The sequence below is a fragment of the Lates calcarifer genome, unplaced genomic scaffold (genome assembly GCF_001640805.2).
Source record: "Lates calcarifer isolate ASB-BC8 unplaced genomic scaffold, TLL_Latcal_v3 scaffold_58_123, whole genome shotgun sequence".
Classification (NCBI taxonomy): Eukaryota; Metazoa; Chordata; class Actinopteri; family Centropomidae; genus Lates; species Lates calcarifer.
This window is the reverse complement of record NW_026118169.1, coordinates 172,520-187,933: the sequence shown is the minus strand read 5'-3', so window position 1 is coordinate 187,933 and position 15,414 is coordinate 172,520. Positions and strand designations below refer to the sequence as shown.

The following is a 15,414-nucleotide window of genomic DNA, read 5'->3' as shown; positions in this document are numbered from 1 at the left end:
CTGATTTGGATTGAAATAGTCTAGACTGGTTTCATGTGGTCTGACTCTTGGTCTGGTCTGGACTGTGGTGGTCTGCAGCTGCAACTAAAGATTCTTTTTCTGTTTGATTCATTTTCACATATTTTCTTGATTATTTGTGAAATAATGAAACAGATTTGTCTGTTTTCATCAGAATCAGCTGCAGCTTCTCTGTGTTTTATTATGTTTGATAAAATGACTCACACCTGGAAAACCAGTTCTTATTTAATGGTTTAATGGTTTATAACCATTTATAATAATTTATAACAGTGTGTCATAAACCAGTTAGCACATGTTTAAACTTTAATCAGAGGTTTTCAGCCTCTGTATTCACTCACCTGAGTACAGGTGGAGCAGGTGAACAGATGGTTGGTGGATTTCTGTCAGAGTCTGATAAACCTGTGTTTTTATCCCTTAAATCATGTACTTCCTCTGGGGCTTAAGACCAGGACCCTCAGTAAGACCTGATCCCTGGAGGAGGGCACCTGGATCAGGTCTTTACATGTCATGTTATCATTAAAGCAGATCGTAACCAGGTACTCCTAAAACCTGATCGTGACTACAGAGACCTGGAGCTGGTTTAAAGGGGGGTCACAGCAGATCCTGGTCTCTTCCTGTAGTTCACTGAGAAACAAAAACCGTTCTGGGCTTTTACTTTGAAAACACTCCTCCGGGCCTAACACATCAGTCAGCAGCTGTGTGCTTCTCTCTGATGACGCACCACCTCCGGCCGTCACTCGCTCTGCGTCACTGCTTCCTGCCGTATGCTCCTCTGACGTCACCGCTCCGTTTCATCACCGCGCTTCGGCTTCTTCTCTCGCGGCGCAGCAGCCGGGGCCGTTTCCGGGGCAACCATTGGCTGAGGGCGGAGGAGTGGCGGGACGGCCGACCAACCGACAGCCGCGGACGGCGGCGAAGTCCCGCCCAAATATTCATCAGTCGTGGTGCGTTCAGTAGACTCACAACAGCTGTAAACAAGCAAACAAACCGGGAAGATAAACAAACCGAACCAGAGGTGATTAGTTCGTTAATTAATGGACAACATCAGATTTTCCTGTGACAGTGAACTCAGCACCTGAACATGTTCACCTGGACCTCACCTGGCGCTTCTCTGACATTTTATTCATTAGCAGAGAAACATTCAGAGGAATTGATAATGAAAGTCTCAGACCGGACTGAGGTTTTCACTTCTTCACACTCAGACCAACAGAACTTTACAACCGAACCCTGTCGTCCTCACTGTGGTGGAAACAGGCCTCCATAAATCACCTGTTCGTTTTCTGTTGATTTCACTGAAACAAGCAGACGAAGTGAAACACTTCAGTAAACTGACTGAGGACGTCTGAAGATGTCCACGAAGACTTCTTATATTTCTAACGTCAGACCGTGAGCTGAGGGTGAGATAGTTTCAGTAGTTACTGTCATTCATATCGTTGTTATTATTATTAGTCTCAGTTGGTTCTGTGTCTCAGTTTAGTCCAGAACCCGGACCAGGTGTGACTGACATTATAAATCCCGCCTGTCCTCAGAGTTCCGCTGGTTTCACTCAAACCGACGAACTAACGGAGACATGAAATTTCCCAGCTCGGGCTCGGTCCGTGAAGTGGATGAAAACTTGGTCAACAAGCCGCCTGTGAGGAGCTTTCAGCCCGGGGACTTCTTCTCCAGTTTGTACCGCGGATTATCTGTTCATCGTTACACAACTCGGTAAGGACCGACAGAAAGCCGTTCCGGGTGTGTCGTAGCGGGTGTGTGTGGCTGTGTTCCCGGGGTTTGGGTCGTGGTTGTGGGGTCAGAGAGTTTGAATGTGCGGGCTCAGACTGAGGAGCACGCTTCCATGTGGGCAGATTATCAGCGCGTCTAACAAAAGACCCGCTCTCCTCCTCCCCGCTCCTGCTCGGTTTCTCCGCCGTTACTTTCAGTGCAGGACGCGGGTTTCGGTCTGGGGTTTGAGTTTGATGTGTCCTGGTGGAGTCCGTGTGTGATATTCGGTCTTTGTTGACCCGGTTTCCCTCCTTTTTCCCGTCAGAGTGCGGCCGGTGGAAGCGGAGCTGAGAGATGCCGCTTCTCCACAGAAAAGCCTTCATCCGACAGAGACCTCCGGCGGACCTGCGGCCGGACGAGGAGGTCTTCCTCTGTAAAATCACTCACGAAATCTTCAGGACCTATGAGTAAGTATGTCCCGGGTCAGCTGGGTCACCTGTGTGACCGGTGGACCGGGTTAAAGAGCCGTTAGAGCCGGCGGAGTGAAGTTTGAATGATGTCCTGACTGACAGTTGGTCCGCTGGCAAACTTCCAGACAAGATCAACAAAAGCAACTTTACTGAGGAGGAAAAGTGAAACTTGTGTCGCTTCTGAAACGCGTCAAACTCCGTGTTCGCAGGTAGCACACAGGTTCAAACACCTGGCTGGTGTTAGAGGGGGGATGTACACCCCGGGGCAGGTGTAACGTTGGCTAACTCGGCTAGCTAAGTGAGCTAAAGTGGATTAGCGGCTGTTAGCCGGCGGTTAGCTCTGCGTGTGTTAGCCGTTAGCTCCGTAACAACAGGCCTGCGCTGTTTAACGCACCTGCTCAGGTGATCTAAAGGGCAGATCCACCGGTTTTAACAGGACAGGGGGCGAGGGCGAGTTTAACAGTTCAACAGCAGACAGGAAGTGATCAGTTTGTGACGTGACATCAATCAAAGTGATCAGCTGATCAGCTCAGACTGTGACCGGAGCTCCTTTAACTTTAAATCCAACCTGAGCTGAGCTTTGCTCCATGTTTATCACAACAACTGGAGTTTATTCACTGGAAACAGGAACAGGAAACAGAGACGTGTCCGTCTGTCCTGACTCTTGATGATCCTCCAACCTGACTGACTCAGTTACACTGTCACTGAACTCTGTCCTCAGATACACACAAACACAACAACAACAACACAACAACAACAACAACAACAGTCCACAGTGCTTGTTGTTGGTCGTCTGTAGTGATGGACACAGTGATGTTTAGAAGAAGAAGTGAATCATCAGACTCTGCAGCAGAGGAGCTTTCTCTGGTTTGGAGTCGTTGGTGTGTTTGATGCTGATATGGTTTACTGAGAGCAGTGGAGAAAAAACCTGCTTAATGTTGATGTAGGAACAGTGGTCGTCTTCACATGTTTTGTTCTGTGATGTTCAGTTTTATCGTCACAGTACCTTACACCTGCTGATCAGTTATCAAAATCTCAGCTGATTAATCACTTTATAGATGAGTCATTGCAGCTTCGCCTCCTGTTGACCAGAGATTTATTCTTGTTCTGTTTGTAAAAAGTTGATGGTAAACTTTTATCATGAGTAGTTTCTTTCAGAGCTTTGTGTTTTCTAAGGCAGAGCTGAGGAGGTTTCTCTCCTCGTACAGAGCAGTGTTTCCTGACTGAGACGTGCTTCATGTGTTCAGACTGACTGTAAAGTTTCCTCCTCCTCCACAGTGAGTTCTTTGAGAGGACCATCCTCTGTAACAGTCTGGTGTGGAGCTGTGCTCTGACGGGTCGAGCGGGCCTGACGTACCTGGAGGCGGTGGAGAGCGAGCGGCGGGCGAAGCAGAGTCTCCAGAGTTTCCCTCAGTGTCTGGTGGCGCCTCTGCTCCACCTGGCTGCTCTGAGCCGCCGCTGCAGGCTGACCGAGCTCTGCGAGGACGTCTACGCCTTCGTCAAAGACCGGTTCTTCCCCGGGGAGACGGTGGACGTCACGGGACGCAACGGAGCCAGGTACAGACGGGGAGGGGTCAGGGCTGAGGAGATATGTTTAGATTGAGTTTAGTTCATTATCCGTCCTGATGCTAACAGCTCGTATTCACCTCCACACGTCACTAAGGACTGAGTCAGGCTGGTGTTGGCCTGAGATCGATCTGAGTCCGTTCTGATTAACTACACAGAATGAAACATACCAAGCAGCACATCAGGAAGTCCAGAAGCTACACCTGCTCTGAAGAATCCTCCTGGTTCTGAGTCAGGCCTGAAACTCATGTTGTTGTGACTCAGTGTGACCTCACTTCCTGAGGATATCGTCATCTCTGACGTCCTTTCAGAATAAAGCTCAGAGGAAACAGAGGCCTGGTTAGGGTTTAGGCTAAAGACAACAGGACTCTGATCCAAACTGAGCTCCCTCACTGTCAGATCCTCCTCACAGATGTTACCTCCAGACTGTAGCCACGTTAGCTTAGCTGGCTAGACTTGCTAGCACCATGGCTAGCTCTGACATGTGCTAATAACATCAGTGAGAGTCAGCTCTGACCTGAGATTCAACTGGAGCTGTTCAGGGTCTGATTGAGTTTTTGGAGAGAGGGTTGGGTGAAATCACCTTCTAACCTCAGATCTGTCTGGGGTCACGTTAGAGTCCGAGTCCACCTTCAGAGGATTTGTCCTGGCAGAGTGAGGATCAGTAGTTATTCTTCTTTCTCTGTCACTTCAACTGAGTGTTACCGCTGTCTCCACTTCCTGTGACCGTCATTTCAAATTAAAAGCCCTCTGCAGAGTCCTGTAACAGCACCTTCACAAGAGCAGAAACACTGCAGACGTGAAGCTGGCGTCTTGTTCCCAGCTCAGTTTCAAACAGCACAACTCACCTGACACCTGAGCTGAGAGGCTCAGAGCAGAATACTCCACTTTAACTCTGTGTGTGTGTGTGTGTGTGTGTGTGTGTGTGTCGTAGACATGTGTGTGAGATCCTGCAGGTTCATTCTCCTCACTCCAGCGCTAACGGAGCGCCGGCTGCTAACGGCCACATCAAGCCGGCCGACGGCGACACCATCGTCATCAGCGACAGCGACGACGAGAGCGACGCCTTCCAGAGTCCCACGGCGCAGGTCAACGGGTCAGTAGGTCAAAGGTCATCTGGCTGTCAGGTCAGAGGGTGCAGGTGATCGTTTCCTGTCTGAGGTTATTCTGTGTGTGTGTGTGTGTGTGTGTCAGCAGGAAGAAGAAGAAGCCTCTGAGTCCGTCAGTGTTTAGATACACAGTGAGGATGATGAAGGACCAACACAGCGAGGCGTTCACTGTCAAAGCCAATCAGATCAGGTGAGTTCACCTGGACCTCGCTCTCACTGCCTCTGTCTGTTAGTAACACATTTCACCAGCTGATCACATCAGGACGAATCACACGTGTCCTGACACGTGATGAGGTCTGATCAGGAAGTGGAACGTCTGCAGCTGAACGACAGGAAAACACAGGAAGTTAGGAGGAAGTAAAAAAATAAAGGCCTGTCTCTACTGCAAGCCCTTCAAAGTAAAGGCCTGGTTCTGTCTGTCCTCAGACCTTAGAGCTGAGGTTCAAGGTGAATAACAGGTTTGTCTGTTCAGTCGTAGGAAGACGACTCTGTCCAGAGAGAGACTGAAGCTGCTCTTCAAACAACACTGTGAACCTGTGAACGGGACCATCGCAGTCAAGGTGAGAACACCTGAACACCAGCACGCCATCACTCAGAGGAGCTTCAGAGTGATGAAGTTCATAATTAATAATGAGCACAAAGAGCTGTCAGTTAAACCCAGGTGAAGGTCCAGTGTTGTAGCTGACGACTGCTCCTGGTTTCATGGAGTTAAATGCAGTGAAAGAGCAGTAAAGACTGAAAGTGTCACTGATGTGAAGGTTAAATAAAGTTGATGGATTTGAACACAGTCTGTGGTTGGATAACGATCTGTCTGTGTCTCAGCCCTCCACAGTGATGAAGTACCGTCTGTCTGAACAGACCTTCTCTCAGTTCTTCCCTGACGAGCCCCCCCTGTTCCCCTTCAGCCCCCCCTCTAAAGGAGGAGGGCGGGGCTCACCTGGACAGGTGAGTGACAGCTGGGATTGAATGACTTTTTATTCCAGCTGTGAGCAGCTCCTCTGAACAGGCTCCGTCAGAAGCTCGTTACATTTGTTGAGTCTGAAACATGTGGTGTACAGGCTGACCTTTGACCTCCTCACTGCTGTCTGCTGGAACAGAGGTGAAGAGGTCAAACCTGAAACTGTCTGACAATAAACTTCAGTTTCAGTTTCCTGTGGTTAGCGTAGCTTAGCATAAAGACAGGAGGCAGGTGGAAGCTTAACTGACTCCGTCTCAAACGTATTGATTAACGTGCAGCGTCTCGATCAGTTCAATATCTGATCAGTAAAATCCGGCCTCCTGTGTTCAGGCGAGCTCGTCGCTGCTCAAGGCGGCGGAGGAGAAGCTGAAGCTGCTGCAGCAGAGGGAGGAGATGGCCGCCGCCGCTCAGGACAAAGCGCGACTGAAGAAGGAGAAGGAGGAGGCACAGGAGGCCAAGAGGAGGGAGAGGGAGGACAAGGAGAAGATGAAGGAGGAGCAGAGGAGGAGGTTTGAGGAGGAGAAGCAGAGGAGGAGAGAGGAGAAGGAGCGCAGGAAGCTGGAGAAGGAGAGGGTGAGTTTTCCGATCGTCCTGAGTCTGAACGTAAAGATGAGATCTGACGTTTAACACGATGAAACCTTCACAGGAGCGAGAGAAGCTGAAGGAGGAGAAGAAGAAATACGCTGAACGACTGAAACTGTGGAACAAACCCAGAGAGGACATGGAGTGTGAAGACCTGAAGGTCAGTGAACGCACCGCCTGTAAACTCAAGTGATCAATGTATCCAGAGCAGATCACGTTGTCATGGTAACAAACATGGAGGCTTTGACTGTGTTAAAGTTTATTAAAGAATAAATAACAGTCAGGGTCAAAACAACCTCAGCTCGTTGCTGCAATGTTCTGATCCAGAACATTATTTATCAACCTGGATCTGTTGGTTCTTGCAGGAGCTGCCCAGTCCGGTTCCTGTCAGAACCCGTCTCCCAGCAGAGCTCTTTGGAGAAGCTCTGATGGTTCTGGAGTTCCTGAGGGCCTTCGGGGAGGTGTTCGACCTGAAGGACGAGTTCCCTGATGGAATCTCTCTGGGTGAGAACAACATGTCTTCACACTCTGCTGGAACGAACTGGACCAGAACCCTGTGGCTGTTCTAACAGACCTGTTGGTTCTGGAAGTTCAGCTTGTTTTATTTATGGTTCTAACAGAGGTTCTGTTTGTTCAGACAGGTTTTAATAATCTAAATGATTCTAACAGATGATGTGTCTCTCCACAGAGGTTCTAGAGGAGGCCCTGGTGGGTTCTGATCCTGAAGGTCCTCTGTGTGAGCTGCTGTTCTTCTTCCTGTCGGCCATCTTTCAGGCTCTGGACGAGGAGCAGGAGGAGGTGGCCAAAGACCAGGCTGAAGGTCAGACTCCCACTCGTTTGCCTTTCTGTACCTGAGAAGACCTGAACCTGGTCTGAAGCTGGTCTGATGAGGTGAGCTGTGATTGGTCAGACAGAAGTCAAACAGACATGTTTTATTTTTTTGTTCAGACCTGTCTGAGGCTCTGGAGGACGACTCTGACCCCACCCAGTCGGTTCTGAGCGCCGTGGCGTCGTTGGCGGCTGGCGTGGCCTCAGCTGCATCAGGGCTGCAGTCTGAAGCAGCTGGACCTGGACAGCTGCACGCTTTCCGAGATCCTGCGGCTGCACATCCTGGCGTCCGGCGCTGACTGTAACCACGGCAACGCCAAGCTCCGCTACCAGAAGCAGGGCGGGTTCACGCTGATGGACGACCCCTGCGTTCGAGCTGCGATTGGCCGAGCCGGCGCTGCTGAAGAGGCTGTCGTGCACGGCGGTGTACGACCTGACGCCAGGTCAGCAACCGATCGACCAATCAGATACTGTATTTACTGTATGTGTGTGTTGATCAGTTATTGATCAGTTATTGGATCAGTTATTGATCTATTATTGATCTGTGTGCAGGGGAGAAGCTGAGGATCCTTCAGGCTCTGGTGGGGAAACTCCTGACGTTGGCGTCGAGCAGAGATCTGATCGAGGACGGCGTGGAGGAGCAGAGAGCCGCCAGACAGGAGCTGAGAGAGATCAGAGCAGAACAACACCGCAGAGAGAGAGAGGAGGCCGCACACAGGTACGCTACACACACAGGTACACACAGGTACGCTACACACACAGGTACACACAGGTACGCTACACACACAGGTACACACAGGTACGCTACACACACAGGTACACACAGGTGTATCCTTCTGAAGAATAAAACAAATTCAACTTGAAATTGACCCCTCCTCCTCCTCCTCCTCCTCAGGGTTCGTCTCCGTAAAGAGGAGAAGCTCAGGGAGCAGGAGCAGAGGCTGAAGGAGAAGGAGGAGAAGCTGAAGGAGCAGGAGAAGGGAGGAGTCCACACAAACAGGTAGAGGGACAGTGTCTATACATCTGTTCTGCACTGATCAATAACCTGATCAATAACCTGATCAGTGAGGATGTAAACATGTTGTGTGTGTCTGTAGTGAGACTCCTGCAGAACAACACACTGAGGAAGACGAGGAGCCAAACTCTTCATCCAACAGGAAGAAGATGAAAGGTAAAGAAAGTTTCACAATAAAACTCCACACTGGTTTCAGTCCTTTCAGCCGAGTCACCAGTTCTCCTCCTCTCCTCCTCCTCCTCCTCTCTCCTCTCTCCTCTCTCCTCCTCCTCTCTCCTCCTCCTCCAGGTAAAATCAACCAGAGGGAGAAGCAGCAGCAGATGACCTCTGACCTCAGACCCCCCCCCTGCCCCCCCAGCAGCCTGACAGCAGAGGAGCAGGAGAAGGAGCAGGAGAAGGTCAGAGACTCAACAACATCACACACATTTCAGTTCAGACTCCATGTTTTTAACGTGGACTGATGCAGACCTGAGGGACAGAGCTGTAAACAGACCATGAGATTTAAAATGGATTCTAATCTGTTTGATCATGTGATCATCTGCTGCAGTCGTTGTGTAATAACTGGAAAAAGAGAAGTGAGAGAGGAAGCCTCACTGGTTTCAGAAAGAGCTGAGATATTCAGTTAGGAGCTTGTTCAGAGTGTGTGGTCTGACCGACCCGTTCGTCTCTCCCCGCAGGTTCGAGAGCTGCAGGAGCGTCTCCAGAAGGCGGCGGCCTGCACCTGTCTGCTGCCTCTGGGCAGAGACCGGCTGTACCGTAGATACTGGCTCCTCCCCTCGGCCTCCGCCCTGTTTGTGGAGGACGACTGCTTCGGCCTGACGGAGGACATGCTGCAGCCGCGCCCCAAACCCGCACAGGACGCCGCAACCAAGATGGAGGACAAGGAGGGCGTCAAGGAGGAGCTGGCCGAGGGGAGGTGGGTCACAGTTTGTTTTGGTTCTGTTTGTGAAGCTGCTGCCTGCAGAGCACTGACAAGCTCTGACAAAACCTTCCTCCTGAACAGCGCTGGCTCAAGCCCCGCCCCCATTCACACCTGTGGCCCGCCCGTCAACCGTCCCAACCAATGGTCTTTCTACAGCTCAGTGGAGGAGGTGGATCAACTGATCGAGGCTCTGAACCCTCGAGGTCACAGAGAGAGTGGCCTGAAGGAGGCGCTGCTTCAGGAGAGAGACCGGCTGCAACAGCTGCTGCAGAACTGTGACAGCAGCAAATACAGACACACAGGTAACACACACACAGGTAACACACACACAGGTAATATACAGGTAACACACACAGGTAATATACACACAGGTAACACACACAGGTAACACACACAGGTAACACACACAGGTAATATACAGGTAACACACACAGGTAACACACACAGGTAACACACACAGGTAACACACACAGGTAATACACACACAGGTAACACACACAGGTAACACACACACAGGTAACACACACAGGTAATATACAGGTAACACACACAGGTAACACACACAGGTAATATACAGGTAACACACACACAGGTAAACACACACAGGTAACACACACAGGTAACACACACAGGTAACACACACAGGTAACACACACAGGTAACACACACACAGGTAACACACACACAGGTAACACACACAGGTAACACACACAGGTAACACACACAGGTAATATACAGGTAACACACACAGGTAACACACACACAGGTAACACACACACAGGTAACACACACACAGGTAACACACACACAGGTAAACACACACACAGGTAACACACACACAGGTGACATACATACATCACATCACTGTGACCTCTGGCACACCTGTGGTCACACACCTGTCCTGTTTTTCCAGATGATCCAGAGTCGTCTCGATCCGTCCCAGAATGCACTGCTGCAGCTGAGACTCTGATGGAGGTCAGACTCAGAGACCTGCTGCTGGACATTGAGGACCGAATCCACCAGGGAACTCTGGGAACTCTAAAGGTTCGCTCTCACCTGCTGATGATCACAGAGGACCAGATACAACAGGTGACCTCACACTCACCTGTCTCACTCTCTCTCTGTGTCCAGGTGATGGACAGACAGGTGTGGCGCTCTGCGTTGGAAGCGGGAAACTACGAGCTGCTGTGTTCTGATGGCAGAGAAAACGGAGGGATGAACGGACGAGTGGAGGCGATGGAGGTGGACTCCAACCACCTGAGAGCCAGAGACAGGTACGCAGACTCAGGTAGACCAGGGTTCAGTCAGAGCTGTTTGTTTCATTTGGTGAACTCTGAAGAAGCAGAGCAGTTAAATTAAAAACTTTTATTTCATTTTTTCCTTTTTAACAAACAAATGAATTTGAAAAGATTTTAATGAAGCCACAAACTTGAACTTGATTCCAAAACGTATTTTAATCTTTCAAACACAGAACACAGGATCTGAATAAACCTTTTGTCAAACCAGTCCCATCAGTCACAGTGTGTCTCTGAAGTTCTCACTGACTGCCAGCAGAGGGAGCTGCAGACTCCCTGTTGGCTCTGCTCTGCTCAGAGCTCTCTCTCTGTGCAAACATCACTTGTGAGTGTTGTGTTTTTCACGTTGTGTAAAATGTGCGTCAGACTCCAGGAGCTGAAGTCGGACGGCGTGGCGGCCTGCGGCACCAGTGGCAGCGGGACTCCTCAGGTGGTCAGCAGCTCGGTACGAATCCTGGCTCAGGCTCTGGCTCACATCGAGCAAGGCATCGAGAGACGCTTCCTCAAAGCTCCGCTGGGTGAGTCTCTCTGCTGGCCTGGAAAGGTCTGGAACAGCCTGGAAAAGTGTGGGAGGGTGTGTAAGCAGAGCGGGTGGTTCTGTCTGAACTGTGAACTGATTTCCTGCAGGTGAGGAAGACTCAAAGAAAGACCAGAAGACGAAGAAGAACAAGAAGAAAGACGAGGACCAGGCCAGTGACGGTAGGACCTGAGTGATAAGACTCACGATGAACAACATGTGGAAATGAAAAGTAAAGATGCTGCATCATCACGAGCCCCTTTAAAATCACACTAACCTCTGTGTCTGTGTCAGACGGCAGCGACAGCGGCCGCGTCGTTAAAACGGTGTTGGAACGATGGAGGGAGTCTCTGCAGTCCTGCTCCAGTCTGTCTCAGGTCAGAAAAACACGACACATAGATCATCCACAGTGAAGGCTCTGCTCTGATTGGCTGTCAGAACTGTCAATCACAAGAACCTCAAATGCAGAGTCCTCCAGGACTGATCCTGAAACCAGGAAGTCAGTTAGCATGTTAGCATGTTAGCTCTTCCTGTTGTCAGTGTGTTTCTGGTTAAATGTCTGAAATAAGGTCTGTGGTTTTAACACAAGCTCAAGACATTTTCAGGTTTTATTCTCCGACATAAAATGGGTCAGTAAATCCCCCACTCCTGATGTTTGAAGCTTTTACGTGTCTTAAAAAAGGCGGTTGCTAACGAGTGTCTAAATGAGACTACAGAGGTTGTCGGGGACGTTAACATGAAAACCCATCTACTCACCAGTCCACCTTTACAGCCTCGTTGTGTTTCTACTCACGCTCTTTCAAACTCTCACTAACTTTCTAAGAAGAAAGGCTTTTGTAGAAGAGCTCAGAGCTAAATGAAATGACCAGTTGGAAGCTTAGTGGTGGAGACGTTGACGTCATGTGACCGTGGTGTAGTTGGTTTATAGCCTAACATTAGCTTCTTACTTCAAACATCAGAACAGTGGAGTTCATCTGTGAAGATGATCTGATCAACTAAACCTGAAGGATCAGAAACTTTAGCTGCTCACTGTTTATTTCCTGTGGAGGAACCAGGCTGAAGCTAACTTCAGTGTTGGACTACAGGAACACATCATCACTGTGGGACTGAGTGTTTGGTTTTTATTGAAGTTTTTATTTTTATTACAGCTGTTAGCTGTGGGATTAAAATGCTGATGTGTGTGTCCAGGTGTTCGTCCACTTGTCCAGTCTGGAGCGAAGCGTCCTCTGGTCTCGCTCCGTCCTCAACGCTCGCTGTCGCATCTGCAGACGCAAAGGAGACGCCGACAACATGCTGCTGTGTGACGGCTGCGACCGTGGACACCACACCCACTGCCTGAGGCCCCGCCTCAAGGTACAGACCCCACCCACCTCCTCACACCTCGATCTGTTCACACTGCACAGTCTGTAGCAGCATGCTAACAACAAACAGCAGCAGAGTTTCTCTCCTTCACTTCATTCATCAGTTCTTTCTCTTCGTCTCAGTCGGTTCCAGACGGCGACTGGTTCTGTCCAGACTGTCGACCCAAACAGAGATCCAGCCGAGTCCCGTCCCGTCAGCGCTCCTCTATCGACGAGGAAGAGGAACAAGAGGAGGATGATGAGGAGGAAGAGGAGGAGTCAGAGGAAGAGGAGGAAGAGGAGGAGTCAGAGGAAGAGGAGGAGTCAGGAGGAGGAGGAGGAGGAGGAAGAAGTGGTCGTGAGGTGAGTGAGGAAATATTCAGATCAGATCAGTTGCATCAGGAAGATCAGTCTGAAGCAACAGCTGTTCCTCTGGTTCTCTGCAGCACCAAGAAGAGCCAGGCCCCGCCCCCGAAAGGCAAGAGCCAACAGACCACGCCCAAAGGTCAACGAGCCACGCCCAAAGGTCAACAGGCCACACCCCCAAACACCTCCACCTCAGCAGGGAAAAACTCCTCAGCCTCCAAGTCAGTATCTGTTTCCCTGATCCTGTTTCACTGCAGCTGTGAGTCCACTTCACTGACTCTGTCCCCTCCCATCACAGGTCCTCAGGTAAAAAGGCCACGCCCACAACATCAAAGGCCAATGCTGCATCCGCCGGCAAAGCTCCGCCCCGCTCCGGCAGTCGGAACAGCGCCCGCCTGAGCCACGAGATCCTGGCACCCAACAGCAACACGAAAACCTCACCTGGTCAGAGCGAGTCCCGCAAGAGACCAGCAACAGGTAAACAACCAATCAACGCACAGTGAACACCTGTCGACAGGTAAACAACCAATCAACGCACAGTGAACACAGTAACACAATCAACGCACAGTGAACACCTGTCGACAGGTGAACAACCAATCAACGCACAGTGAACACCTGTCGACAGGTGAACAACCAATCAACGCACAGTGAACACCTGTCGACAGGTGAACAACCAATCAACGCACAGTGAACACCTGTCGACAGGTAAACAACCAAAGGGTAGCGAACACCTGTGTCTCTGAGACGCTGCTGTGAGATAAACCAGTGAAGGTCAAAGGTTAACGGTGACCTCTCTCCTCTGCTCCTCCCCTAGACGCTGCTCCCCCTCCTAAACCCTCCAGACCCGTCCTCCCCCCCGCCTCCTCCTGCTCCTCCTCCTCCTCCTCCAGCCGTCGCTCCTCAGGGAGGAACCACGGCGTCCACGAGCTGTCGGCCTGCGAACAGCTGACTGTGGAGCTGGTCCGACATGAGGACAGCTGGCCCTTCATGAAGCTGGTGTCCAGGACTCAGGTGAACACACCTGTACAGCACACACACACACTGAAAACATACACCTGTCTGTGACTCACCTGTCCGTCCGTCTGCAGGTACCTGACTACTATGACATCATCAAGAAGCCGATCGCTCTCAGCACCATCAGAGAGAAAGTCAACAACTGTGAATATCAGACGGCAGGTGAGGAAACCGGGTTGTGAGGTTTAGATCGTTCTGGTTCCTGTTCCTGCTGAAGTCAGAGGTCACAGGACTGACACCTGATGATGATGATGATGTGTTTCCTGTCTCTGTCTCCAGGTGAGTTCATCTCCGACGTGGAGCTCATGTTCTCCAACTGTCTTCAGTACAACCCTCGTCACACTAACGAGGCGAAGGCCGGTCACCGCCTGCAGCAGTTCTTCCGCTCGGAGCTCGGCAGACTCGGCCTGTCGGAGCGCGGCGCCGCCCCGCCCGCCAAACGCTCCCGACACTGATCCAAACGCACCCTCTGACCTCACCACCGCCCGCTCTGATTGGTCCAGGGGAGGGGTGTGGGCGGGACGTAGAAGCTGCGATTGTTTCCCTCCTGATGGACTGACACTCCAGGGTCGCTCCTTCATGACCTCTGACCCCAGAGAATCAGAATCAGGGGTCAAAGGTCATGAAGCTGAACATTACATGTTAAAGTTCGACTCCTGATCTGTGAGTTGATGAACCGTAGAGAAGTTGTGTAGATTTCCTCCGACCTGCTGATGTTCAGGGCATTTACCTCCGGTCTGTGTGGACAGACGGACGTGTAGCACAGACACATTCCTGTGGTGCTGTAGGACAGTAGAAACAGTAGAGTCCCGGCAGTTTTCATCCCGTGTTTCCTTTGATCCAGAGACGCAAAAACCACTAAAGAAACTTCAGCTTAGCACTGACCATTAAAAGAATGAAATCAGGCCGTTTGTTTGCTCAGGGACTAAATTTTTGATTTGAATGAAAGTGTTTTGTAACAGTGCAGCTGGTTTTACTGAAGCAGAGCGGCTGCTGCAGCTCCAGGTGTATCAGTGTGTACGGAGGCCTGAAGCTGCCAAAGTTAAAATGAACTCCGACAAACTGAATCATCATTACATGTTTAAATGAAATGAAACAAAACTGTCTTAATATTCATCACAGTGGAGGTGAAAGAAGTTTGTTTTGAACTGAACTGGAGAATTAAATTAAAAAAATTAAACTTGAAGAGTTCAGTTTATCCTGCTTTCACAGTGAAAGCTCTTCTCTCCCTTCAGATTAAATTCATCCTGAGAGTTTGAGAATCAGATTAATAAAGCGATGCTCAGTTTGACTCAGAGAGTTCAGTTTGATGTTTGGTGGCTCCACAGCCTGCAGGTGTGTGATGTTTAGACCTGGTCCTGTTGGACCTGAGCTGCTGAGGCCTCTGTGGATCTGGAGTTCTTTATTTTGACTACTGCGACCTTTCCTGCTTTAGATTGATGGTTTGGCTGTTCTTCAGTTGTTTTCCTCTGCTATGTGTGTGTGTGTTGGTGGGGGGGGTCAGCTGTAGATACTACACTGGAGCCGCTGCAGCCCCCCCCCCCCCCCCCCGGGTATTTATTTAGTTGACGTCGCTGCGTTGTCTTTATTTATGACTGATAGACACTCTGCCTCCTGACGCTCTCTGACCTGTTTGTTCTAATGTAAAAATAAATGGACTTTTTATAACCAACTGCTGCCTGTTGATTTACACACACACACACACACACA

The 15,414-nt window shown here is 50.3% G+C and overlaps 1 protein-coding gene and 1 long non-coding RNA gene across 2 annotated transcripts; one reads left to right on the top strand and one right to left on the bottom strand.

Moving 5' to 3' along the window:
* Window positions 1–442: 442 nt before the first annotated feature.
* On the bottom strand, window positions 443–1,254 carry LOC127142270 (uncharacterized). The gene is made up of 2 exons (XR_007812762.1): window positions 1,119–1,254; window positions 443–986 (listed from the first exon to the last, which is right to left on the bottom strand). It is a non-coding gene; the product is annotated as an uncharacterized LOC127142270 (long non-coding RNA).
* Window positions 1,255–1,564: 310 nt separating this feature from the next.
* Window positions 1,565–15,376, top strand: baz1a (bromodomain adjacent to zinc finger domain, 1A). The gene is given in 33 exon segments (XM_018674809.2): window positions 1,565–1,725; window positions 2,048–2,189; window positions 3,471–3,749; window positions 4,693–4,854; window positions 4,956–5,057; window positions 5,340–5,427; window positions 5,690–5,812; window positions 6,156–6,398; window positions 6,472–6,567; window positions 6,773–6,911; window positions 7,096–7,227; window positions 7,356–7,429; window positions 7,431–7,607; window positions 7,609–7,678; window positions 7,788–7,953; window positions 8,131–8,235; window positions 8,333–8,406; window positions 8,539–8,648; window positions 8,928–9,166; window positions 9,254–9,474; window positions 10,086–10,216; window positions 10,304–10,446; window positions 10,834–10,985; window positions 11,095–11,166; window positions 11,279–11,361; window positions 12,173–12,337; window positions 12,469–12,648; window positions 12,650–12,687; window positions 12,771–12,911; window positions 12,989–13,167; window positions 13,505–13,701; window positions 13,779–13,866; window positions 13,984–15,376. Coding segments are annotated over 32 exon segments (4,458 nt in total). The 5' UTR covers window positions 1,565–1,725; window positions 2,048–2,076; the 3' UTR covers window positions 14,160–15,376.
* The last annotated feature ends 38 nt before the right edge of the window (window positions 15,377–15,414 follow it).